The sequence below is a fragment of the Lepus europaeus genome, chromosome 12 (assembly GCF_033115175.1).
Source record: "Lepus europaeus isolate LE1 chromosome 12, mLepTim1.pri, whole genome shotgun sequence".
Classification (NCBI taxonomy): domain Eukaryota; kingdom Metazoa; phylum Chordata; class Mammalia; order Lagomorpha; family Leporidae; genus Lepus; species Lepus europaeus.
In genome coordinates this window covers 8,311,968-8,335,955 of record NC_084838.1, presented here as the reverse complement: position 1 = coordinate 8,335,955, position 23,988 = coordinate 8,311,968, and the positions used below count along the sequence as shown (strand labels likewise).

At 45.6% G+C, this 23,988-nt stretch overlaps 1 protein-coding gene across 3 annotated transcripts in view; it reads left to right on the top strand.

The window, feature by feature from the left end:
* Positions 1-13,361: 13,361 nt before the first annotated feature.
* The window catches only part of PBX3 (PBX homeobox 3), a 233,706-nt gene continuing 223,079 nt past the window's right edge, over positions 13,362-23,988 (top strand). For all 3 annotated transcript variants that reach the window (XR_009867587.1, XM_062207528.1, XM_062207529.1), the window contains exons 1-2: positions 13,362-13,609; positions 14,514-14,587. Coding sequence is in view for 2 of the 3 variants with exons in the window: in XM_062207528.1 (XP_062063512.1) it covers positions 13,410-13,609; positions 14,514-14,587 (274 nt within the window). In the remaining variant the exon portion in view is untranslated. The remainder of the gene's footprint in view (positions 13,610-14,513; positions 14,588-23,988) is intronic.

Below are 23,988 nucleotides of genomic sequence, written 5' to 3'. Positions count from 1 at the left end.
TTGCTGCCTGTCCCTTTTGGTCATGGCTATTGCTACAAAGGGCAGCATTGGCCCAGCCGTGGATCCCTTCCATTGTACTTCCTTGGGATGCTGTGTGTCAAGGACGACCCCTCAACCTCATACTGCAGGCTCCTACTTGTGAGCCATTTAAACATTATTATGTCTCTTTCTGATCCCCCAAATTCCTTACACCAGAGTGCCTTCCAGCTCCTGCCCTCTTTTGCTCCTCTACTTTATAGCTGAAAATTTCCAAAGTGCTGTTAACCCCCACCCACGCTGTCTGCAGCCCTCACTCCCATTCATGCCTTTGTGGAGGCCATCAGGCAGCTCCCAGAGTCTCCAATGCTCCCCACATCATTCAAGCCAGTGGACACCTTGGGGCATAACTCAGTGGAACCGCTGACTTCTCTCTCCTTGAAACACTCTTGGTCTCTGCCCTGCTGGGCTCTTCTTAGTGTTTCTCCCATCTCCTTTTTGGTCCCTTTTGTCTTCATCCATTCCTTAATTATTGCTCCTCCATTGTGGGCTCTCGTTTTTCTTGGCTCTCACACTGTCCCCATATGATATCCCATGCAGTGCTGTGACTGCCAAGCCCATTAAAATGTTAATAATTCCAAAATCCCTCTTCTAGTCTGGATTGCTCTCTATTGAGTCAGCCATGTCTGCCCTCCAGGATGCTGTGTCTTCCACATGTGCACAACTGGACCCATCACCTGCAAACCTGCAGCTCCCTCCCCAGTCCTTTCAGCCAGACTCCACCAGGACTCTTGTTACCAGCCCCCTCTCCCAGCTGCATCCTTGAGCAGCTGCTCTGTGACTCCCGTCTTGGATGCCCCTGTGACTCAACATGAAGTTGTCTGCTGAGAACCAGGTTGTGGTGGCCCAGTCATGACTGTGGGGTTCTTAAATGACTCCCAGACACCATGGGAGTCAGAAACTGTGGAGCCTTCAGAACCCTGGGAACTGCCCAGCTGTCTGCTTCTCTCCACCCTCTTCCAGGCTGGGCTATTTCTTCTTTCTGCCAGTGTTCTGTTTACAAGTGACTCTGCTGCTCCCTGGGATATTGGCTGAACACAACTGTCCCAAAGGTCTGGGAGTGCTTGTCGTCAATTCAAGCACTCAGCAAACAAATCAGGACCTGCAGGTGCCAGGGCGAGTCTCCAGAAGAGAAGTGACCAGTGTAACCTTGGCCAAAGGCCCATCTCTATCCCAGTGAGCCAAGCCTAGGAGGGTTGGACCATGTGTAGGAAACATGACTAAGAAGACCCATGGGAGTTGGTGTAAGGTTCAAGAGAAACTGGAAATCTTGAGCTGGGCAGCTATTTAAGACGTGATATTCATGGGTAACAGAAATTTCCAAAGATCCACACAAATATCTAACCATTTTGCTATCCTGTGATTTTGTAAAACATTGCTCATTTATTTCTCCTCTTCTCTTTTCTCTACTATATGATGTTACTCTGTAGTAAATGGTAGGAAGAACACGATAGAACTATCCAGGGAGCTCACTTCTAAAAGGTAAAATCTTAACTATCCACTTGAATCACTACTTTATCTTATAACAAAAAGTTACTAATTATAGCAATGAAATAAAAGGCTCTTTGAGTCTATCTTAATTGCTTTTGCTTTTGAATCTGACCTAGAAACTCAGAAGGGAAGAGAAGTAATCAAAGTACCATCCAGTTGCTTCTGACAGAAGAAAGTTTATAACTTGCGATAAGTTCTTAGGAAATAATATCACCAGGAGATCTTTGATGGCCCCCTTACGGGTAAAAAAAATAATTTTAGAAAATTTATTTTCAGATCAGCATATTGTAGCCATAATTCTTAAGGAAACTTTTACTTTAAATCAGTTTTATTATAAGACCAGAAAAGAAACAGGACCAGGAGATGAACCTAGTGTTGGCATGAGGCTGGTGAGATAAAAAGAAATATATTGTGGAACAACTTTTTTTTTAAGAGATAAAATTCTGGGGGCCAGCATTGTGACACAGCGGTAAAGCCGCTGCCTGCAGTGCCCGCATTCCATATGGGTGCTGGTTTGAGTCCCAGCTGCTCCACTTCTGATCCAGCTCTCTGCTATGGCCTGGGAACACAGTGGAAGATGACCCAAGTCCTTGGGCCCCTGCACCCGCATGGGAGACCCGGAGGAATCTCTTGGCTCCTGGCTTCAGATTGGCATGACTCTGGACATTGCGACCATCTGGGGAGTGAACCAGCAGATAGAAGACCTCTCTCTCTCTCTCTCTCTCTCTCTCTCTGTCTCTTTCTCTCTGCCTCTCCTTCTCACTCTGTGTAACTTTGACTAACCAATAAATATGTAAATCTTGAAAAAAAAAAGATGAAACTCTGGAGGTTGGTGCTGTGGTGTAGCAGGTTAAGCTGCCACCTACATGCCTGCATCCCCTAAGGGTGCTGGTTCTAGCCCCTGCTGCTCCACTTCCAGTCCAGCTCTCTGTTTACAGCTTAGGAAAGCAGTGGAAGATGGCCTATGTCCTTGGGCCCCTGTACTTCGTTTGAGACCCGGAAGAAGCTCCTGGCTCCTGGCTTTGGCCTGGCCCAGTTCCGGCTGTTGCAACCATTTGGGAAGTAAACCAGAAGATGGAAGGCCTGTGTGTGTGTGTGTGTGTCTTCCTCTCTCTCTTTGTGTCTCTCCCTCTCTTTCTGTAACTCTGTCTTTCAAATAGATAGATAAATCTTAAAAAAAAAAAAAACAAACAGAAATGAAATTCTGGATTTATGTACCGGTTTTCAAAAGTCTCTCTAGGCACACTGTTCAGCAGTACTTTGGATCTTTGAAGTTTTTAGAATGCTTCAAATGAAGGCAGATTTTTTTTTCATTTAATTCTTTTAAAATATTTATTTGAAAGGCAGAGGGACAGCTCCTATCTGCTAGCTGATTCCCCAAATGCCTGCAATGGCTCAGGCTGGGTAAGGGCCCAAAACCAAGAGCTGCAAACTCAATCAAGTCTCCTTCATGGGTGGCAGGAACACATTTTTTTTTTTTTAAAGATTTATTTATTTATTTGAAAGTCAGAGTTACACAGAGAGAGGAGAGACAGAGAGAGAGAGAGAGAGAGAGAGAGAGAGAGAGAGAGAGGCCTTCTATCTGATGGTTCACACCCCAATTGGCCACAATGGCTGGAGCTGCGCTGATCCGAAGCCAGGAGCTTCTTCCGGATCTCCCACGTGGGTACAGGGGCCCAAGCACTTGGACCATCTTCTACTGCTTTCCTGGGCCATAGCAGAGAGCTGGATTGGAAGTGGAACAGCTGGGACTTAAACCAGTGCCCATATGGGATGCTGGCACTGCAGGAGGCGGCTTTACCTGCTATGTCACAGCGCTAGCCCCAAGAATAAGTTTATTTTTAAAAAAGATTTATTATTTATTTAAAAGAGTTAGGGAGAGAGAGAGATCGATCTTCTGCCTGCTGATTCACTCCCCAGGTGGCCACAGAGGTTAGGGCTGGGCCAGGCTGAAGCCAGGAGAGAAGAGCTTCTTCCAGGTCTCCCATGTGAGTGCAGGGGCCCAAGTACTTAGGCCATCCTCTGCTGCTTTCCTAGGCTCATTAGCAGGGAGCTGGATTGGAAGTGGAGCAGCCAGGTGGCAAACCTGGGTTACATTGCAGGCAGTGGCTTTACCCACTATGCCTCAACACCAGTCCCTATAAGTTTATTTTAAAAAGCGAGAACTTTACTTTGGTGCAGGGGAGAGGAGGGGAGAGGGAAGGAGGGGAGAGGATGGGAGAGAAGGGGAGGGGAGCGGAGAAGGGGGAGAGGAGAGAAGGGGAAAGAGGAAGGGAAGCAAAGAGAAGAGGAAGAAGAGAAGAGAGAACCAGGGGGATGAGTGGAGAGAATTGAGAGCAGAAAAGAGAAGAAAAAGGAAGGGATGAGAGGCAGGAGAAAGGTGAAGAGAGCGGAGAGGACTGAGGTTCCCCTGGAGCTGTGGAGCACTGGGGAGTTAAGATCAATGACTTGGCTTTTATATGCACTGTGGTATCCCTTGCCCTGCTTGGTTTTTGCAATAGCTCAGTGTGAGGAGCCTTACTGTGATTGTCGTTACTGTTACTGCTGCTATGGAGAGGTTAAGAAACCCAACCAAGGCCAAGTGGCCAGTCTGTGGTGAAATTAGAATTCAAATCTGGGTCTGCCTGCTTCTTTAAAGATTTATTCATTTATTTGAAAGGCAGAGTTATGGAGAGGGAGGGAAGGAGGGAGAGAGAGGGAGAGAGAGAGAGAGAGAGAGAGAGAGAGGTCTTCCATCCGCTGGTTCACTTCCCCAGGTGGCTGCAATGGCCGGAGCTGCACCGATCCAAAGCCAGGAACCAGGAGCCTCCTCCAGGTCTCCTACGTGGGTGCAGGGGCCCTAGGACTTGAGCCATCATCTATTGCTTTCCCAGGCCACAGCAGAGAGCTGGATGGGAAGTGGAACATCCAGGACTTGAACCAGCGTCCATATGGGATGCCAGCAGTGCAAGTGGCAGCTTTACCTGCTATGCCACAGCGCCAGTCCCACTATTATTTATTTATTTGAGAGAGAGAGAGAGAGAGAGAGAGAGAGAGATCTTCTTGCCACTGGTTAACTCCCCAAATGGCCGCAATAGCTGGGACTGGGCGAGGTCAAATCCAGGAGCAAGGAGCTCCTTCCAGGTCTCCCAACCACTGGGGCCATCATCTGCTGCCTTTCCAGGTGCATTAGCATGGAGCTGTGTTGGAAACAGAGTGGCTGGAACTTGAATCAGCAGATTAGCCCACTGTGCCACATCACTAGCTCCAATCTACCTGATTCCTAATGGAGAATTCTTGGTTTAAGGCTAAAGCGCTTATAATTATAATCCTTCTTTGCTAGACACTTACGAGAATTAGGTTTGGCACTTTTTGAAAATAAGTCTACAGCAGTGGTTTAAATGAAGTAGAATTTGATTCCTCCATCAGTTAGAGGCATCTGGAGGAGTCAAAGACTGGTATGGTTACTTGGATGCTGGTTTCTTCATGGTATCGTCTGCGGTCCAGGCTTGTAGGTGTAGCTTCATTGCCCCAGTGTGCCTCCTCCATTCCAGGTCACCTTGCAGTCTAAGATGGGTCTTGGAGCTCCATCTGTAAGCTACAGGCTAGGGAGAGGGCAAGAAATAGGCAACAAGAATCCCTCTTAACTAAGTTAGGTCCCTGTAAGGAGACTTTCTGAAGACCCACAGAACACTTCCATGTGTATCTCAAAGACCAGAACCTAACCACCTGGTTAAACTTCAAGGAGGGCAGAGAAAAGGCATTTGTTCTAAACAAAAAGTATACAGTTAAAAAATCTTGGTACCAAGAGGAAAAGAGGCTGGAGTAGATACAGATTCTCTACGCACCTAATCTGCACCCCCAGCCGCTTAATCTCCTGGCAATGAAATCCTGAAGCTAAGTACCTGGACCAGCCATGAGACCCACAAGGGCAGAGTGCCAAATATTGTGTCCTCACTCAGATTCTAGCCACAAGCTCAGGGGTTTTCCAGGCTGCCTGCACTTCTGATCAACGGGCTACAACCTTGGGTATTCCTATGACACCCCTCATGTTCAGAAATTAACTAGAGTGATGTAGAACTCAGGAAAGTACTATCTTCCTGATTATAGTTTTATTGTAAAAGATCAGGACCAGTCAAATGAAGAGGGTGAGAGCAAGGATCTAAGAGGATCTCGAATGCACATCTCTCCATGTGGTGTCAGGGCACATCAAGGGGTTCACCCACCGGGAAGCATCATTGAGGTGTTCTAGTTTCTTTCTATCAGGGTTTCTTTGTGTAGGAACAACTGCTTGAGTCATTGGCCCTGTGATTAAAATCCATCTCCAGATCCTTCTCCTCCTGGAAGGTTGAGCTGGCTCAAAGCCCCAGGCCTCTCTGATGACACGGTTGGTCTTTCTGGTTGCCAGCTGCCAAACTGACTTAGCGCTTTAGCATAAACTCAGATGTGATCCCCAGGGTTTATGAATAGTAAAAACACTCCTGCCACTCAGTAGATTCCAAGAGTTTTATATGTTATTTCCCAAGAACCCAGTACAAAGACAAGACAATTTTTTTTTCATGCAACATCTCCCCAACCTGTAGGAATCTGTACTATGTACCAGACATTGTGCTAGGCTGTTCCTCCCTTCTATTTAATCATTTGTCCATCCATCCATCCATCCATCCATCCTTTAAGTGTTTATAGGCGCTATCAGCTATGCTTTAAGCAACAGAAAATTCATCCAACAGGATTTTTTTTTAAAGGTTTATTTATTTATTTGAAAGTCAAAGTTACACAGAGAGAGAGAGAGAAGAGAGGAGAGAGAGAGAGAGGTCTTCCATCCGATGGTTAACTCCCCAGATGGCCGCAATGGCCGGAGCTACGCCAATCTGAAGCCAGGAGCCAGGAGCTTCTTCCGGGTCTCCCACGCGGGTGCAGAGGCCCAAGAACTTGGGCCATCCTCCACTGCTTTCCCAGGCCATAGCAGAGAGCTGGACTGGAAGAGGAGCAGCCAGGACTAGAACCGGTGCCCATATGGGATGCTGGTGCTTCAGGCCAGGGTGTTAACCTGCTGCGCCAAAGCACCGGCCCCCAACAGGAATTTTAAAATAGGAATTGAATCTACTTACAAAGCTGGAAAACTGGAGGTGAGCACTTGCTTGTTTGGGTCAGATGTCCACCAATGTCTGCAAACACCTCTGTGACATATGTATGTGCTCTCTGTCTTTCTGCTCCAGTGACCATCTTTTTTAAAAGTCTATTTATGGCCGGCGCCACAGCTCACTAGGCTAATCTTCTGCCTGTGGCGCCGGCACCCTGGGTTCTAGTCCCAGTTGGGGTGCCGGAATCTGTCCCGGTTGCTCCTCTTCCAGTCCAGCTCTCTGCTGTGGCTCGGGAGTGCAGTGGAGGATGCCCCAAGTGTTTGGGCCCTGCACCAGCATGGGAGACCAGGAGGAAGCACCTGGCTCCTGGCTTCAGATTGGCGCAGCACGCAGGCTGCAGCACGCCAGCTGTAGTGGCCATTTGGGGGGTGAACCAATGGAAAAAAGGAAGACTTTCTCTCTCTCTCTCTCACTGTCTAACTCTGCCTGTCAAAAGATAAAATAAAAAAAATAAAATTCTATTTAATTTATTAGAAAGACAGAGAGAGACCCACACACAGAGAGAAAGAGAGAGCTCTTTTATTCTTCCATCCACTTGTTCACTCTCCAAAGATCTGCAACCTCCAGGGCTAGGTCAGGCAGAAACCAGGAGCTGGGTGGTAGGGACCCAAGTACTTGAACCATCACCACTACCTCCCAGAGTGTGCAGGCAGATGGAACCTCCATGCCCTCCAGTTTTTATTTTTTAAAAAAGGTTCTATTTTAGGCCGGCACCGTGGCTCAACAGGCTAATCCTCCGCCTTGTGGTGCCGGCACACCAGGTCGGGGCACCAGATTCTATCCCGGTTGCCCCTCTTCCAGGCCAGCTCACTGCTATGGCCCAGGAAGGCAGTGGAGGATGGCCCAAGTGCTTGGGCCCTGCACCCACATGGGAGACCAGGAGAAGCACCTGGCTCCTGGCTTCGGATCAGCGCGATGCGCAGGCCGCAGCGGCCATTGGAGGGTGAACCAACGGCAAAAAGGAAGACCTTTCTCTCTGTCTCTCTCTCACTATCCACTCTGCCTGTCAAAAAAAAAAAAAAAAAAAAAAAAAGAAAAGAAAAGAAAAAAAAGGTTCTATTTTAGAATATTTACAGAAAAACAAGTTTGCACAGAGAGTTCTCCAATTCCTCACCCCATGCTTCCCTCATTATTAACATCCATGTTCATATTCCTGTGGCTCATTTGTTTCAATGAATGAACTGATGGTGATGCTTTCTTGTTTACTCACGTCCATACTTTATTCAGATTTTCTTAGTTTTTACCTAAAGTCTGCTTTCTGTTCCAGGAGCCCATCTGGTTTTCATGTCTCCTTATACTTTTCTTGGTGGAGACAGTTCTCCAGACATTCCTGGGTTTTGGTGACCTTGACAGTTTTGAGGAGTTCTGGTCAGCTATATTTTTAAAAAATATTCATTTTATTTATTTGAAAGGCAGAGCTGCAGAGAGAGAAGAGACAGAGAGAGGTCCTCCACCTGCTGGTTCACTCCCCAAATGGCCGCCAATCTGAAGCCAGGAGCCAGGAGCTTCTTCTGGGTCTCCCACATGAAAGTAGGGCCCCAATCACTTGGGCCAACTTCTGCTGCTTCCCAGGCACACCAGTAGGAGCTGGATCAGAAGTGGAGCAGCTGGGATGAGACGTGGGTGCTGCGGGCAGCGACTGGATCCTCTAAGCCATGGTGCCGGCCCCTGCTGGTCAGCTGTTTTGCAGAATGTTCTTCAGTTGGGATCTGTCTAATGTTTTCCTCATGATTAAACTGGGATTATGGGTTTTGGGAAGGAAACAGGAACCATTTTTATCCCTTTTTTCCCTTCTTCCTGCCCCTTCCCATCTCCTTCTGAAATCAGCAGTCACCCCTCTTCCTAACAGACTCAAGGCAGGGCACAGGAAGCTTGTAAGTGTCTAGACTTTGACTGGGACTGAGCACATTGCTGTTGGATTTACCTACCAACAGGCAAGAATGTTGGCTGTATGGATGACAGGCACACAACTGACAGTGCTGGCTCAAGTGCCCACCACGTAAGACTGCATGGTACTAGATGTTGTCGGGAAGGGAAGGACAGTAGGCTTGGGGCTGTCCATTTTGCATTCCAATAACCGGTCTATTTTAAGGGCCTCAAGGAAGAAAGGTGAACTGTTATCCCACTGATACTTTGGTTACTCAATCAAATCTATCTTCAGTAGATGAACTTTTGTCGCTTGTCACCTGCTCTCTGAACTGTAAACACCAGTTCCTAAGGCAATAGAGTAAGGACATGTACTGGTCATAAGCATTTAGTCAGTTTCCCCAAAGTGACCACTTGAAGAGTGTAACTCTCAGATGTCTTTTTTGGTTGTTTGCTCTTTTTAAAACCAAAACAGGAGTTAAACCACCACTTAGGACATCCGCATCCCATATCAGAGTCTGGCTATGCTGCTTCTGATCCAACTTCCTGCTAATGTGTTTCCCGAGAGGCAAGGTGACAACTCAAGTACTTGATTCCCTGCTACCTCTGTGGGAGCCCCAGATGGAATTCCAGAGTCCTGGCTTTAGCTTGGCCCAGCCCTGACTGTTGCAGGCATTTGGAGAATGAACCAGTGGTTGAAAAATCTCTCTCACTCTCTGCCATTTTGCTGTTCAAAGGAATAAATAAACATAAAACACCCAAATGACTCATGTTAAAGTCACATTTTAAAATACTTTTTTTAAAAAACATGCTTGTGAACTAAATGAGAAAACCAATAGAGCTGAATTGAGAGAAAACAATGCAGGACTATCTAGGATGATAGCAAATTACACGCATTACAGACAATTTATGATGAGGGAGGTTAGATGAGGGATGCAATTTATGATGAGGGAGGGATGCTGAGTGACAGCAGGTGTGGCAGAAAAGCTTCAAAGAGGTGGGTCTTGGAGTCCTAGGTAACCACAAAGGATGACCTGGCAGTCTGTGGCCTTCAATTCCCTCCTCCCTTCTAGGAGACCTGGGTTCTTTCAATAGAGTTGTATTAGAAGCACCCAAGTTACTTATCGTCATTCATGTACAGTTCCTCCATTAAGGCCCATGACGTTTACTTAGTGATCTTAATTAAATGACCCCGCCTACCTTTTTTTTTTTTTTTTGCTGTGTTTTGCAAAGTAGTGTTTGCAGGCACATAGATCAAGAATTGAATTGAATTCGAGCGGCAGCATGTATCGGCTTTGTGTTCTGTGCAAGTTCCTCTCTCTCTCATTCTGTTTCTTATTTAAGAGTAATGCAATCACTTAGGGCTATTGTGAGACTGTCATAAGACAAAGGGCAAGGACACAGAGCTGAGCGTCCCACCCTAAGAGAGAGGTTGCTGATGGCACCTGGGTGATCATCACCACACTGATGATAGAGACGAAGGTGATGTTCACAAAAGCTCATGGAAAGGGATGGCTTTGAAGGAGCCCCTAGTTGGTCTTCATTACTTTGTCACTATTAACGTCACAAGAATGTCCACTCACCAAAAGTAAGGCCATCTCCCTTGACGTTTTAATAATCGCTGCCTTAGAAACAGCGAAGATGGATTCAGGTGCACAGGGAGGTTCTGTTCCATTGCCTGTGAAGGCACCAACCACGTGACTCAAGATTGCTGAGCAGAGATAGGTGATATCCAACGTGAGGAACTGGCAGGAGCACGAGAGACCTTGGAGCATCTGCAATTAGTTGACACTGTATATTGGGGCAAGGTCAATGAGCCCGTGAGGGAATCCTTGCTGGGACCCTCTGGCTTCTACTGCAAGTCATATTGATAATAACAAAGAGAGAAGGCCCCCGAACAGAGGGTCAATGTAATCCAATCAGTTATGCAGAATGATGGTATCAAGTTCGCACATCACTGAATTGACCATGGGTTTAGAGGTGTGTGCCATGGAGTAGCTGCGGCTGCTAGACATTTAACAAGTTGTTTTATTCCTAATTGCTGGCATTTGCTTAACTGTTTTCTTAATTCTAATTTATGTTTTTATGTTCCAGTTTGTTTACATAGCCCATAGTTCCCAATTGCCTTTATTTGCTTAAGTGTTTCTTTAATTTTATTTACATTTTTATATATGTTGCTTTGCTTACATAACTCATTGTTTGGAGTGGGCTAGAAATAACCATAAATCCCTATTGCTAATTAGCCTCATCCTCATGACTGATTAGTCAAGATTATGAGCCTAGAAGGAGGGCAGGGAGGAGGCCTAGTAGTGAGTCACAGGATCATTGAATTTTAGAGCTGGAAAGAATCTTAGCGCTTAGGCATCATTCAGATAGAGTTCTGTGGTTTTACATCTTCAACGTTGGAGCATCGTGAAAGGTTGTCTGCTTGCTCGTGTTCCTCTCTGCAGAGATGGGTGAGGACTTGGTGACAGCTCTGAACAACAAGTTGGGAATAAAGAGAAAACCCAATCAGTGATGACTCGCAGCACCCATCATGGGGCTTGAAGCAAGAATCCGAAGCGTGGCGCCTAAATCGGTTATAGAAGGGCAGGGGATATTAACAAACGCGAAGGAGGTTCTTCGCAGGTGGGGGGCGGAGCGGGTTGTGCGGAATCCCTCTTCCGCAGCCGTGCAGTTGGGAAGGGCTTTAGCTTGCCTAGCTGTAAGCGTAGCTATTAGCTCTGCAGCGGGGAGTATTTAAAAGTACACACAACATAGGAAGGAAAGAACCTGGAACTGAGTAGCCTGCTTCATTCCAAGAATCCATCTGGCATTTGCAGAACTGCTTGTCCTACATTGAACCCTGCCGAGTGAGAGCCATTTTTCATATCCTCACACCCCTATTTTTGGTGTCAGGTAAGACGACTTCTTGAGTTTGGGGAAGGAAGTAGGAGGTTTTTCAGAACCCCCTAGCCAAGGGACTCATCTAGGGTGAGGTCCGTGAACCTAATATGGGGAAAACGCGCTGAAACCCCTGCTCTTATGGATAAATAAGCTCGTCTCCACAAGAGGCGGAAGCCCAGATCCCCTAACCGCGTCAGCCCGGAGTCATCTGGCAGAGCGCGGTGGGAGAAGTGTTCCTACGTGAGGCATCTGTGGCTGGAGTCACCAGCCGGAGACTCAGGGTGCGGGGGTAGCTGAGGAGCGCAGTCCAGCCTATTTCTAAACACAGGCATCTTTGTAAGGAAGAGCTGCTTTCTGCAGTTCTGGTATATCCTAAAGACGAACACTGCCAAAAGACTAGTCCCCTGACTACCAGGGGTTGCAGGAGTGCGAAAAGTGTGGCAAGCCCTGACATTCAGTCCTGGGCGGCAGGCACTTTTCCCCTCCGAAACATTTCTGAATGTTCCCCTTCCAAGGGAAAGCGTGCAGCGCTCAGATCCACCGAGCTCGGACTTCACCCGTGCGAGGAGACAGACCCGCGTCTCGACTGGGCACCCCTTGCGGGACAGCGCGAGGCTCGCGAGCCCCACTCGGAGCAGCGGCCCCTCGGTTCCCATGGCGACCGTGGAGGGGCGGGGCCATCGTCCGCTATTTCCCCGCCTCTGCCCAGGACCTTTCGAATGCTCCAATTGGAACAGCCCTTTCGGGCCTCTGTCCCGCCCCGCTCGGCTCGAAGCGCGAGGCGATTGGCCAGGGACGTGCAGCCAGAGGGCAACACCTCCAGATGGAAAGAGCGGGAAAGTGCACCAGGCGCTGTCCGAGGCGTGAAGCTCATAGGGGTTGAGAAGCTTTGGAACAAGTTGACCCCCGTCCCACATACAACCCCCCGCACCCACGACTGCTAACGTTGGGGAGCGGGGACCAGGACGCGAGCACAACGTTTGCAGGCCGGGGCAGTCCATCCTGGGGTGGGGAGGAGGGGAGAGCGAGCCCAGGCGTGAAGACCCGGCCGCTCGCTCCCTGGCCGGAGATCAGAGGCCAGAGGGGGCGGGCCCACCACCGGGGGCGGTGCCAGCCGCGGCGGCGGGAGGCGCAAGGCCCAATGAGCGTGCGCTCCGCCCCTGGGGGGTGTGGCGTACGGAGCGCTCTCCCACCCCCCGCGCGCCCCCGCCCCTCCCCCCGGGCGCCGGGGCCGCAGTGAGTGAGTGGCACTGGCAGCCTGTCAATCCCTCAGCCGAGCGGCCTCCGAGCCCGGTCCGCGGCGGCTGCTGGCTGGGTGCGCGGCTCCGGCGGCGGCGGCGGCGGCGACTTCTCCCGCCCCATCAATCTGCTGTCCGCCTAGCCGCGCGGCCCGCCGGGGGCCCTCCGCCAGGCTCCGCGCCCCCCGCCGCGCCGGCCCGCCCGCTCCCAAACTTTCCTCCTCCGGCCCGCTCACTCCCCGCGGCCCGCCCGCCGGCCTCCTCCTCGGCCGCCGCCGCCGCCGCCGCTGCCTCCCCCGGGGCCGCCGGGGCTCGGATCCCGCCCGGCCGAGGCGGCGGCGGCGGCGGCGGCGGCCGAGGGAGGGGAGCACGCAGGCTGGCGTCCCGGCAACTCGGCCGGTGCTGAGGAGCAAGTTGCGCGGGGCCGCCCGGCGGGGCGCGCGGCGGCGAGGAGGCGGCGCGGCGGCCGCGTGAGGGCGGCGGGCGCCGCTGCCTCCGCCTCCGCCACCGCCGCGGAGCCCGGCGCTTCCGCCCGCCGCTTCTCTCCGGCCTCGGCCGCGGCGGAAGCCGGAGCCGGGCGCCGGTCCGCACCGCCTCAGCCGCGGGCCCGGCCGGCCGGGCCGCCCCCTCCCCGCGCGGGCGGGGAGCGCGCGGCCGCCTCCCCCTCCCCCTCCCCCTCTTTCTTCTCCTCCCTCGCCGCCGCCGCCGCCGCCGCCTCAGCCTTCGCCTCAGCCGCCGCCGCCGCCCGCTCCCGCCCGCGCGCGGCGGGATGGACGATCAATCCAGGATGCTGCAGACTCTGGCCGGGGTGAACCTGGCCGGCCACTCGGTGCAGGGGGGCATGGCCCTGCCGCCTCCCCCGCACGGCCACGAAGGGGCGGACGGCGACGGCAGGAAGCAGGACATCGGCGACATCCTGCACCAGATCATGACCATCACCGACCAGAGCTTGGACGAGGCGCAAGCAAAGTTGGTGTCGTCTCATTAAAGCATCTTTTGTGCGCGTGCGGGAGCCGAGCCGGGGGCCCGGGGCGGCTGTGCCCGAGGCGAGGGGCCGCAGCCTCCGGCCGGGAACTTTCTCCGAAAACCCGCCGGCGCCCGGGCCTCGGTCGGGGGGACCGGCCCGCGCCCCGCGCCCCCGGGCGGGAGTCGGCAAAGTTGCTCCCGGGGCTCGGGACGGACTCGGCGCCGCGCGGGTTTTGTGCGGTCCCTTCCTCCCTGTCCGGCCCGGCCCCCTCCCCCGGAGTTAAAGCTCCCGCCTGGACCCCCGCGCGCGCTGCGGGGCCGGGGCCGCGGGCCGCGCTCCCGGGAAGCGCAACTTTCTCCGCGGGCCGGGAGTCGCGCCGCCGGCTCCGCTCGGCCGCGGGACGACCTCGGCGTGCGGGCGCTGGGCGGTTCCCTGGCGGGGTCCGGTGCGGGCGGCCAAGTTCTCGGGGAGAACCGGCCGCCGCGCAAACTTTGCCGAGCTGTCACCCGCCCGCTGGCCGGGGTCGCTCGGGCGGCCGCGCCGAGCCGCGCCCGCTCCGCCTGCGGAGCGCGACCGCGGGAGCCCCTCCGCGCCCGTCCCCGCCCCCAGGCCGCCGCCGCCTGCCCCCGGAGCGCGGCTCCCCGCGCGGGTTCGCGCCCCTGCGGTCGCCCAGGCTGCTGCCGGGCGCGCAGCTGGGTCGCGCTGCGTCCGGGCTGGAGCCTTGGGCGCCGGAGCCTGCCGGCTGTCGCCAACTAGTCAACTTGAGTTTTTGTTGACTTGCCGCTGTTCCAAAGAGCCTTCCGAAATCGCGGGCCGGAATTAAATCTTGGGTCTAACTTAAAGGAAGGCGCCATATTATTCCATAGGTGATGCTAATACCTTTGTGCTTTGCTATTTGTTTTGTAGGAAACATGCCCTGAACTGTCACAGAATGAAACCCGCGCTCTTCAGCGTCCTGTGTGAGATCAAAGAGAAAACAGGTAAGACGCTGCGCCCCGGCAGTGGGCCTGGACGCCCCCGAGGTGGGGTCGGAGATACCCCTCTTCGACTCTCCAGTTGAGAGCTGCTGCTTTTGGGCACCGCCATCTTTGATCATTCTCTCCTTCCCACCTCCTGATCTTGAGAAAAAACTGCAATAAATCTGGAGTCGATTCCAGATTCCGCTCCGGGTCCTGAATGAAGTGTAGGTGCGGCCGAAGCTGGGTCGCCTTCTCTAGGCGGCCGCCCCTGGCCGCAGGCCGGGAGGGGGCCCAGAGCGCCAGCCGCCCTCTCCCCTCTCCTTTCGCCTTGTTTGTGTGTCAGTTTCTAAAAGGAGCAGCGGGAGACTGGATGCCAGGGCCCGAGTCCCCGGGAGCAGCGTGGCCCGAACTTTGTTTTACTTAGACAGCCTTAAGCTTCAGCTCCAGGAACTGAAGAATAGCTGCTCTAGAGCAGACCTCGGTAGCATGGCTGAGTTACTGTTTGAGGTGGGAAGACTACTTTTTAAGAATCGAGGAGAGGTAATGTGTTGAGGTGTACGTGGTGTACTACGTCTGTCACTACTTTTGTTAAATTTCGTGTCTTGAAGTCATTACGCTCGTAACTGTGCTTAATATATAAAGTAGAAGAAGGTCCACAGATGGTAGGTTACACAATTTTGAAGTGTTCCAGGCAGGGCATATAAAAGAAGACAGGTTTTGCAGAAGTGCTCCAATGAAAACTACAGGTACATGTTAGACAAATTTTTGGCAATTCATTTCAATATAACTTTTTTTGTCAGACTTTGTTGATTTTAAAATATTTTTATCTTGAGGCAATAAGGCTCAAATCGGAGTAGAGATTTAATTTAGATGTTTTCGTTTGTATCTGGCATTATCTTCCCTGTATATGGCTAACCAGTGCATTGAACAAGCTTTACTGTTGAGATACGTGCACATATTTTTGGGTTGTGTGTTGGATATATTGTGTTTTAAAGTTGTGGATTTTTTAGTTGAAGCAAAGAAGAAAAAGTTAAAAATCCCAGGGTATAGGTTAAATATGATGGTATTTAAATTGAGTGTACAACTAATAGTACACTGCATATAATTGTTAGGCTGATAAGCCAGTTGCCCACCTTTTAAACAGATTTTGCACTCTGCAATACTATTCTGATCCTAAAAGTAATCAAGAAAAGATGGTGAGTTATTGCTGTCTATTAAATATATATGCCAAACCGGGACGGACAGCAAACATGAAGAGTACTTTTCTTGCTTTTCATTCACATAGTATGGATGTGTTTTTTAAAGATGTACTTTACATTTTGAAAACCACAGGCATTTTACATTACTGACTTGTATTCTGTGTTGATTTTCAGCTCTCTTTAGAAAGTTTTGTGATTTAAAATGGTAGATAATTTTTATCTGACTGTAAAATTAGACATCCAGTGTTAAATCCTGAAGATTCTTAGTTTAAAAACCCAAGATCTGTAATTCCAGTCGATGATGTTGTTTAATGTCCTATGGCTTTTTTCTTGCTACCAGAGCTCCACTTCAGTTTGTGCTGACAGCTAAGCACAGGGGCATTGACTGTGTTGTGAATATGAAGATTGATACAACTTCATACAGCATTATATTACTAGGGAGAAGGGATTAATACTCCTCCCATCTCAGCCCTGTCTCATGGTTTGTATTTTCCCCCCCTTTTTTAAGTTTTGGCCTAGCCAGCTTGAGACCAAACCCAGCAAATTGCTTTTCATGTTTAGACATTTAGCAGCAGGCAGAATTCAATTAGGAAGCCTAAGTCCTCTAGTTGCTTATTTGCACAGAACTTAGTTACACCATTCTGAAAGGAAAGTATAGTCAACCACATGTCAGAGGTGAGTTACCAGAAAGAAACAAGTCTTTTCAGAGTCTGGGATTACTGGCAGAGAGATCTTTGGTAGGGCTATTGGCATTGAAGAAACAAGAGGTAGCTGACAAAAGAAATTTTTGTGTTTTGAAAATTGTTTCTGGGGCTTTCAGCGATAACTTGTAAATTGGAGTCTCTTTTTGTGCCTTGGCCAGCAGATCCAAGTTTGCACCGTTATCTCTTTTGTGAAAAGCCTGCAGCCGACAAAGAGTGAAGGCGGCTGTCTGGGCAGAGGCATCTTCCTGCCAGCCTCTCTAAGCTGGAGAGGGATGGGATTTAAGTACTGAGTGATTGATGGGGGTGAAGCTCCGTCTGTCCTCTCCTTTCTCCCTACTACCCATAGCTCCATCTCACCCTCCAAAACCAGTTTTCGAAGGATACAGGGACGCTTAATTCAGAGTCCTCAATTTGAAGTAAAACAGCTGTGTAGACGGTAGTGTTCCCAAAGCAAAGAAAGCAGGGCAGCACATTCCAGAGGGCCCCCTCCCCATCTGCTTCCATAGTCAAGCTTCAGAGACACCATGAACTTATAGAATAGGCATTGTAGAATAGATGTATGTTGTATAATGCTTTTTCTGTAAATAATTTAATTTAGTCTGATAGTATTGTATCCAGAGATTCATTCTTTATAATATAGAGAAAGTTTACCTAGTTCTTTGTGAATGGGAACCAGAACATTATGTGATGACTGTTTTCTGCATAATGGAGGAGTAGGGGGGTTGACTAGTGGGGGCACAGTGGGTGGGGGAACTGTCACTTCAGTGGGTAATGTCATTTCGGTTGCGCTTTACTTCTAAAATAGGACAAAATCATCTTTAAGAGTCCACATATTTGTAAAGATCTGCCAGAGAATGTTGAGGTTTCTGATCAGGCAGTGAACACAGCCAGTTCTGATGCACATGAGGGATTTAGTTTGGAAAACATCTTTTTTTCTCCCTACCAAATATGGAAAGTGTTTTCCCTTCTGAGAGATAAATGAGTAATCTACCACCATTATATTATTTTCTTGTTCAGAGGTAAGGAAAGTATACTTTTTACTGTAAGATGCTTGCTTTTCCTTGAAAATGTTTTCTTTTGTAAAATTTATACAACTATTTTTGGGCAGAAACGTCTCTTCTTGCTGAATTGTGATATTTATGCAGTTCAAAAGCAATTGGAAAGTTACAGGCTTTAGAATCAAGATATTTGTTCGTGTTAAACTAAGTAAGCAACCGACCAGTGAGATAATCGTTAAAATGTAAAGATTTTTCTCCTGATTTTTTCAACCGTATTTAACCATCCATCTCTTAATAAATATCCTCGATGCCAGGAGATTTGCTCCTCTGCTTCCTTCTTTTGGTGTATTCCCTCCTTTTTGGACTCCTTCATCTTGATTGTTGAAGTGTTTTCCTTTGTGAAATATTCCAACCCTCTAATCTGCCTTCTTTCCAAAGCCCTTAATTATGAGTGTTTAAATGAAGGAAAAGGTTCTGGTTCAACAAAAAATTATTTTGATGAAAATTCAATATTTTACTATATAACTGGAATCATAGTATTGTGAAAAAACGTTGTGTGTTAAAAGAAATCAACACAAGTTTTTCCTTTCTAAACGATAGGTTAAAATACTCCATGTTGATAGCTGCCAACCAAACTCTGATTTATTGCCACCACAAACCCTAAATAGCATTCATTTACTAGTAATGTCTAATGGCATACATGATGGTTTGCCAGATTTGTAGCCTTTGTGAGGCTTATAAGCAGGACTGACTTGGGAAGATCATAAAACTTAATGAACTTCTCTACTGCAGGAGGTGTCCGCAGGGGAAGAGAAAGGCCTGCTTGGCTGGTTGGGCTGGTTGAAGTATTTTTTATGTTTAAGGATAAGAAGAAAATGACTATTAAAATTGCTTTACTTTTAAGGGATACTCCCCTAGAAAGAGTCATAAGAATTTTAGATATCACGACGAGGTCAAGACTGTAGCTTGCAACTGAGTTTTTGTATGTTTTTAGTATTTGATGTGAGATTAACCTTTTATCTTTATTGCTTTGTGACTAGGGACATAGAGGGACAGGGCAGTACTGTGAGTCAACCCCTCTCTCTCTATTTAATTCTGACCCTACAGATTTAGAGACCCACTGGAGTCTTGTTTTTCTGGTCTATTTTTTCTTTTGAAGGCTTCCCTGTAAAAATTTATTATGTTTTTCTTTTGTATGGTGTTGTGTAATTCTGTAATTCTCAATGTATATAAACCAAGTGAATTTTCCATCAAGTAAAAATTTAACAAGAAAGTTGAAAATTGTTATATATGGCCCAGTTATTTATACATTTTTAAGTTGCTTTAGCAAAATTTCCATGTAATGTCACCATTTGTTCTACACATGGTTTTAATGAGCTTATTTTCTATTTTTTAAAAACTTTTTTGTCATGGGCAACTTTGAACATAGATGCATACGGAAAGAAGACAATCGTAAATTCCCACCCCATCAACTCCTTGCTTCCCTTCAACCATTAGCAACAATTGGCCAATCTTAATTTTGCTATAACTCCTACCCTCCACAAATTTTTTTTGAAGCAAATTTTATTGGACTTTTAATGTCTTAAATTCATATCAATTGTGATAGATATTATGGTTTGTTTACATTGGAAATACTAAGTGATTAAGCAGGAAAAAATACAAAGTCCATATATCTCAGAAATGTCATAAATTATATTACTTTATCAATGTTTTTTCCTTAGAGCAATTTAAGAATATTTAATCAATATTTTAGTTTTTACAGATTTGTATTGCTGACTGGAACTTTTGTAGGCGATTTTGAGGGGGATTGTAAAAAAGATGATATTTTTCTAATTTTGTTTCTCTCCCATTCTTACCAAATAATATGTGTAATATATTTGTAGAAATACTGGAAAGAATTTTTCATTGCTAATCTGGTTTAGGTGTTATCTTAAAATGTGGAGTTGTTTTCCAACTCTGTTCTTTGTTTTGTCTCTTCCCAATAAAAATATATTGAACTTTCTTGTCAATACTAACTTGATCTGTGCAGGAATTCTTTTGTGCCTCAGTTTTTAGTGAACATCATTTTATTATATATTTGTGTAGTTTTGGTATTTTATTGGGGATTTTACTATGTTGTATTATTACATTAATTTACATAAATTTATTTCAGTTAAAAAGTATACTTGTGCATTGGTAAGGGAAGCTTTGGTTTACCCCAAAATGCTCACTAGTTTTCATAAAATATACCTGTGTACCCTTTTCACCCTATGATGCTTTTCCTTCTCATTCATTTTGTTTATACTTTTAGATTTCAGTCTATAAATTTTGTGAGAGTCTATTTGCAAGACAAATTTAAATTAATATCTTATTTGGCTTATTTGTATTTTGATACGTTATGGTGGAATGCTATTCGATGTAATTATAGTACATGAAGTGAGACTGTAAGAATTGAAGCTGCATTCCTTGAACCACACCTTAGGTCAGTCATAACTTTATTTTATACTTACACCTTGACATATCTATTCAGAAAAATACTTAATACATCAGCACCGACACATAAAGTGAAATAAAGAGTTGGACTATTTTCCTCCTTTTCATGTGTACATGAACATCTTTAGATACTTATTATTTCAATATTGACACTATGAGAATAATGTTTTATTTGTTTTCTCAGCAGGCTTGTGTTTTAGCCATTTATCAGTGTGATCAGCATGATTTAGGTGGTAACTGACTAACAAAGCTTGCAGGTCCCCGCCCCCCAACCCATGTTGACCTTTTCAAGCATTTGCTCTACTTTAGGAGGAGGCCATTTGAGTCTGTAAGTATGAAGAGAGTAAATAATTTACATCACTGTGTAGCATAAATTGGTCAAAGTTTTTCAGGCCTGCTATTATAGATTTTTTTTTTTTACTAAGTTATAGAAGTTAGACAAACGAATTGCTATCAGGACTAGGTGTTAGTATTATATTTAGCAAATAAATTAATAAGTAATGCTTGAATAAGCCATTGAAAAAGCATACCATCTTTTTATGCCTTTAGACACAGAACATATTAGAAAATAAATTTCATTAATCTTCAACACTTGATTCTAATTATCTTCATTGTTGGCAGAATTACAGCCAGAATATCTTTGTTATTATTTTTTTCATAGACATAGTCCATGAATATAATATGTAGTTTTTACTGGTAGCTAGTTTGCTTTGGCACTAAATTTGAGTGTATCTAGTAAAGAAATTGGGTTGATAGGATGTGTCGAATTGGCACAGCATTTTTTGGGGGACTGCATCATAGTGACTGATTTGTACTAAAAACAAAAAGTAATTACAGATAAAAATAATTGTTGGAAGTGTTGTATTTCTTGATTTTCTTTCCTTTTAAGTGCACTAAAAGTGTTAAGTTGTTTTGAAGAGTAACCTTTTTTTATGTGTTCATACTAATGAGGCATTGGTATACAATGTAATCCTTTTAATACTGATGGTTCTTCACAATGTTTAAATCATTATTTGGGAGATTCAACATATGTTATGGCAAAATGATTTTTGTTTTGTTTTGTTTTGTTTTATGTGGTAACATCAGTTTTCCAAAGCATATTTCTTAGACATCAGAGTCCAGCAGGTGGCTTTTTACATTAAAAAATTCATAAATTTTAAAATCCCATAAAATTTTATTTCAAATTCAAATTAACTAATTGAGAATGTCAACATTTCCACTGTCTCTATATTAACATTTATAATAGAACAAATGGCTGCATATAGAAATTATCTGCAACATAATCTAAATTAAGATTCTAAACAGGCATTACAGATGCTGGTAACTTTGGCAATTATCATTTTGTTTGGTGAACAGTAGTAAAACAGTGTGCGGTAAAAGTGTTTAGAGAGAGAGGATAAATAAATTGAACAGTTTTGCAATGCAAAGTGGTTTGTGGTGTTTTTGAGGATTTCTTGGCTCTCTCTTAACTGCTATTGTGAGCCTGGAGCAGATTTCCCCATTGCTAATGCCCTAGAAGTATTAATTCACTTTGATATGCTAATTAGAGGGCATTATGCAAGAAATGAGATTAAGTGGCAGCATGAAGCCATTTGCCTGTCAGTAAATTGAGAGCTTTAGCATCAGGAGGAGCTTTGTTTTTTTTTTTTTCTTTTTTTTTTTTTCTTTAGTTTCTCTTGGTTTTGCATATAAATAAAATTGATTGAAAGGTCTAGAGAAGTTTCTAGAATGTTCCTGAATTCTTTTTTCCTCTTATGATTATTGAAACATGTTACAGAGTTTTTCTGAATATTAATTGACCTCCTTGGAGATGTTGAATATGAAGTTTTCATTGTACTCTGTGTCTAGAAGTACACTATGAATTTTGTGTCAGCCAGTCTTTTTTGCCTAAAACATAGTTTCATCAGCATGGCTAGTGAACTGTTAACTGTTTTCAGAAGTGTTTTCACATGTGTGGACTTGTGTGCCAATGTCATCAGTGGAGTAAGTTTCACAAAGATATTTTCTTCACTAGGGAATGAAGGAGAAAGTTATTGAACTGGACTTCAGGAAACTGTATTAAATGAGCATTAAGATTGTGACTTGAATCCATAAAAGTTGGAACAATTAGAATTAGTGGTTAAAGTCAGTCTTTTATATAGTTTATGGAATTTATATGTTAGCATAGACCTGATATGTAAGATTAGTGTATTAAATTTTCATATTGTCTTCAGAGTTTCAAACTTGATTCTGATTTTGCTGACTTTTACGGTTTGAGCCAGGCCTAAAAAGGTTATAAACCTATAACCTTTATATAACATTTTTAACTTACTACCCTATAAAAGTTCATAAAGGTGGTTTGTGACTTTCTGTATTTTGTGGGGAAATGCATGAATAAACACTGGGGTAGTTGTGGGAGAAGAGGGGGGGGACAGCTTATCTGGGTTTATGAAAAGAGTAGGGTTTCCTGAAACATGAATTTCTGCATAAACTGTTGATAGAGTCAGGTTTGAAAAACACTAGCCTACCTACAGTCACTGGTATGGTGTACTATGGGAGAGGATTTGGGTAAGGAAATCCATACTGGGCTTACCTCTAGCATCTGAATTCCACTGCTGTAGCTGTGACTCTAGATCCAATAAACCATAGCTTCTCTTCAGAGCCATATGGATTATTTAGTCCCTACAGCTGCCATGCTTGCACACTCCTGAGGCTGGCATCTCCTTGGTGTGCTTGTGTGGTGGCCGTTAATGTTAATGGGAGTTAGGAATGTGCACACAGAGAGGAGGATCAGAGTCCCTCCTGAGGCAAAATTCCTGATTATATTTTTCTGTGAAGAGGACCTCGTGAACGTACACATTAGCTGCTTTTCTAAATGAAAGACTTGGTTACTTAAATTCTCATTCCCTTCTCTGATTCCCTGAACTAGTTAAATCCGTAAATCCTCATTAGTCTCTGATTACTTGCAAAATTTCATTTAAAAGATATGAAGTTATTTTTGATTGAAATGGTAACAAAAGGTTTTCAGAACTGCATATTATTATTATTTAAACAAAAGGTTTCTATAGGCTTTCTAGCGTACTAAACCTTGCAAATAAGAATTTATAGGAGAATTATTGGCAAGGACCTAGGAAATACTTGAATGGCATTTGATATGGAGAGTAACTATATTAAAAAATACATATGTGAGTGATATGGCAAGCTTATATGTGCATCATATCTTTACTATCCAAGTGCCCTCAAATGAAGAATTGACTTAGGTGGTCTCGTAAGTTTCGTTTTTCTTTGCTTTTCTCCCCCACCTTCCAAAAGGAAAAAAAAAAAAAAAAAAACAACTGCGGATGAAGGTAGTTGGAATTCATAGTCAGATATATCATTTTCAACTTGGAATAGGAACTAGAGCAGGAAATTGATTTTATATTTATTATGAAAGCAAGAACTCTGCCACCAACTGACAGCCATCCATGTTTTAGTTTTGTGATAATTGTTCACAGACATTACTCTGCAGTTGGTCCCGATTATTTATAATGTTGATCGGGAGTGTTGATCCATTAAAAGGTATGTGTATAATGAATATCTTTAATTAAGCCAAGTAATATTGACATACTTTATTTTTCTTTTACATTGGATCTTGGTTCTAGGATTAACTGTCAGTATGGGTAAGAGCAAGTTACAATAGATTGTGCAATGATTTTTCTGGCATCATGGATGTATTTATTACCATTTTTGAACAAATTATACTAACATGAAAAGTTGTGTTTGAAATGATTGTGTGCTAGATAAGGCGATACATTACAGGAATGGTTGGGTTTATGGAGCTTTATGTAGAGGTTTTCTCAGAAATTATAGCACAGGGCTGTCACTATAAAATCCAGTGATACAGTTGGTAATAACATACAGTGAAGATATTTTTAGACTTTCACTTGTTATTCAAATAAGTGAGAACCCTCCAGTTTTTCTCGTCATATTTCTTTGCTGGAATCAGTGAAGAAGAAAAAAAATGAAGGAAATTCTTTGAACTATGTATGGAGCGCGGGTGTTTGACTTGTCTGGGTTTCCTCTTGTTCACC